The sequence below is a fragment of the Arachis ipaensis genome, chromosome B01 (genome assembly GCF_000816755.2).
Source record: "Arachis ipaensis cultivar K30076 chromosome B01, Araip1.1, whole genome shotgun sequence".
In the NCBI taxonomy this organism is placed as follows: domain Eukaryota; kingdom Viridiplantae; phylum Streptophyta; class Magnoliopsida; order Fabales; family Fabaceae; genus Arachis; species Arachis ipaensis.
Window position 1 is genome coordinate 9527560 of NC_029785.2, and position 3660 is coordinate 9531219.

General features: G+C 28.2%; 1 protein-coding gene across 2 annotated transcripts in view; it reads left to right on the forward strand.

The window, feature by feature from the left end:
- The window catches only part of LOC107623233 (cytochrome P450 87A3-like), an 8653-nt gene continuing 5909 nt past the window's right edge, over positions 917 to 3660 (forward strand). For both annotated transcript variants that reach the window (XM_016325454.2, XM_021117238.1), the window contains exons 1-2: positions 917 to 1176; positions 3158 to 3482. In XM_016325454.2, coding sequence (XP_016180940.1) covers positions 971 to 1176; positions 3158 to 3482 — 531 coding nt within the window. In that variant the 5' untranslated portion in view covers positions 917 to 970. The remainder of the gene's footprint in view (positions 1177 to 3157; positions 3483 to 3660) is intronic.

The following is a 3660-nucleotide window of genomic DNA, read 5'->3' on the forward strand; positions in this document are numbered from 1 at the left end:
TTACCGATGGTTGAAATATCGGTAAAATTATTTTTAAAATTTCGGCAACATGTTTTACCAACAGTCAAAGTGTCGCTAATAATAGTTAATTATACCAAACGTTTTAAGACATCGATAAGAAGAGTCAAATTTTAATTAAGGAAAAGTCTAGGGGGACAACAACTTTTGTATTTTCTGGCCAGCACTTAACCATCAAAAGAAAAGTGAGTGATTTCTCACCATTAAATGTAATCTCACACCATTAAAAATATCATTGATGATCAATTGATGGTTACAAAATACCAAAATTGCTGGTCCCCTAGCATTCCTCTTTTATTAATGGTATTCTGATCCACGCTTTTCTTTTATCGATTATTTAAAAATGATTGCTGACACTTTAACTGTCACCGTAGTAAAACTAACCAGTATTATAGTGCATAGGAGAGTACTTCATTAACGAGAGTGTTACACATTATATAATCCGGAAAAGTCTAGAGGGTCAGCAACTTTTGTATTTTCTGGCTAGCACTTAACCATCAAAACAAAAGTGAGTGATCTCCCACCATTAAATGTAATCTCACACTATTAAAAACACTATTGATGGCCAATTAATAATTACAAAACACCAAAATTACTGCCCTTAACATTCCTCATATAATCCATTCAAAGGAAACTAGTGGAAGCAATAGTTATTAATTACGGGAATCCCATGTTCATAGGTCATAATATGCAACTAGAAATATTTTATCCTTGGCCTTTCGTTGGAGCGTGTTTGATTTTTTATTCATCACATATTTCATGGGAAAAATAAGCTGTTTGACTTTTTTTTGTTTTTTATTTTTTAAAATTACTTTCTTGGGGTGGTATTATTGTTTGACTTTTTGCTTCTTTGTTCCCATTAAATACCGAAAATCTGCTGAGAAAACATGGACACATCCTCAAAGAGATAGAGATATCTTTGTAATCAGAATCTTTTAACAAGGTGATAATAATGTGGATACTGGGATTGTCTATTGTGGCTGTGCTAGTGATCTATGTATTTCATTGGATTATTATTCTTACAGACCCAAAATTTAGAAATAGATCTTCTCTCCCTCCTGGTTCCATGGGTTTTCCATTCATTGGGGAGACCCTTCAGTTCCTGATTCCAAGTTACTCATTGGATATTCATCCTTTCATCACAAAGAGGATCCAGAGGTATATACTAATTATTCATTTCTTCAAGTCTATCTGACCAATGTTTAACCAATGTTTAATCCACCAGTAAAATCGACGCTAATGTGCGATGGTAAATCTAACGATATTCAGCATTTTTTTTATAGTGCGCGTTTATCATCGATTCGAACCACAGAACTGCACATCACCACAAACAAAGCAATATATAAAATAATTTCTTTACACAAGAACCTATATTACTTTTGTTGCTTTGTTTGTTGAAACTTTTTATTTTGAACAAATAGATTTTCAAAAAGTTTCAAGTTAGATATTTTGATTTTATTAAGTTTTTATTTTCCAAAATTCTTGGAGAATTATTTTTGTCGGACAAATTAATTTGTGTTATTTTCAATCAAACTTTTAAGAATAAACATTTAAATGTATCTCTAAAATTGTGTTTGGAAAGAAGATTAAGACTAAGAGAGATAGGGAGTAGAAAATAGAAGACAAAGGCTAAATTAAATTTTTGTATTGTGTTTAGTGTAAAATATTATTGGATTGAGTTATATTTTAATATCATGTTTGGTTTAAGATAAAGATAGAGAATAAGGGATAAATTTAGAATTTGAAAAGTTAAATGAGAATATTTAAAAAAAATATCATTAAAATTTTCTCTCTATCTGTAAAAATTTTAGTTTCAGATATTATTTCTGTTTTCTGGAGATATTTAAAGGACTTAAAATTTTATGTTCTAAAACTGAAATTTTAGTTTTAGATCAAACACAATACTCATTAGTCTCATTCTTTCAATTTCAATCCTAATTCTAAAAAACAAACACAGCTAACAGATTTTAAATTGAATATTTTGATTTCTGTAATAATTTTTTTCTTTGATTAGTCCTCAAAAATTATTTTTGTTGGACAAATTGATCTCTATGTCATTTTGAAAGAGATTAATTTGTTTTACACAACATATTTTTAAAACCTAATTATTTTATAATAAAATTTATTATGATGTTATTTGTCCAACATATTGAAAATTTAATTAAGAGTATCAGAGTGATCAATTTGTTTAATGAAACAAATTTTTAAAAATTTATAAAAAATAAAATTTTATTAAAAACTAAAATATATAATTTAAAACTTTTTGACAACTAATTGTGATATGTTTATTCTTTTATTTTAGAGGTTGAACGAGGGTACTTGAATCTTAATAAGATTAGGGTTTACAACTTTCAAGAGATAAGAAAGAAAGAATTATTATAGTAACTATGAAAAATAATAATAACGAGTTAGAGAGTTGAACTCTGAGTTAAATATGTATAACTGAAGTCACCCAAAAAAAATATGTATAACTGATCAATTTATTAATAGCATATCTTAAAATGTAATTTCTTGTCTGATTTATTCGGGTTGTTCCAGAACAATTGCCTTATGTATGTTTAATACGTGACATTTTTTTTTTTTACCAAAGATATGAGACTCGAACTCGCAACCTCTTAATTGAGTATGGGAAGACTATACCATTTGAGCTATTACTCATTGGCAAAAAATTTGGAAAGATAAGAAACTTGAACCCGCAACCTTTTAATTGAGTATAGGGAGTCTATGCCATTTGAGCTATTACTCATTGGCGCTAATACGTGACATTTGCATATGGGAGATTTAACAATTTGTATAACAANNNNTATAGTTCATAAAATATCTATAAATTCCATATTAAATTAAAAATAAAAATTTTAAATCCACTAATATAAGCTTAATATACTAATTAAATAAATAAAATCAAAATATATAAAATTAAATTGAGCATTCTAACATTTATAACTACTAAATAATATGTATACTTTTCATATCACAAACTACTAAAGCGCATATCAGTTTAATGAAAATTTGATTAAGAAAATAAATTACAAAAAATTTGGTCACAAACTTTTTGTTTATTATTTTGAAGGTACTAATAAAGATTAAAGAGTGCTGATAATAACATTAATAACCAAACAATTATTTTCTTTATCAACAGATTTGGTCCTATATTTCGAACTAGTTTATTTTATCAACCGATTGTGATATCAACAGACCCTGAATTCAATAATTACTTAATTCAGCAAGAAGGCAAATTGGTTGAATTATGGGCAGGTCCTGTCTCCAATCTTTTTCGACAATTTGGTGAATCTGAAATATTTTTTGGGAACATCCACAAGCACATTCGAAGCATCACTCTAAATCACATTGGTCCTGAACGCATAAGAGAAAAGTTAATTCCTCTATTTGAAGAGATGATTATGAACACTTTCCATCAATGGTCAACTCAAACATCTATCGATCTTAAACAATCTATAACAAAGGTATATATATTGCTTTGTTAGCTAAAACTAGAGGTGTCTAAAATCTAGCTCGACCCAAAATTTGGCTCAGATTCAAGATATATTTTGGTCGGGTTCGAATTTGTCATTTTTATCCGTTGTTATTTTTTGATCGAGTTTGAGTTATGTTTCGGATCATTCGATCTGGCTCGAAGTTAAT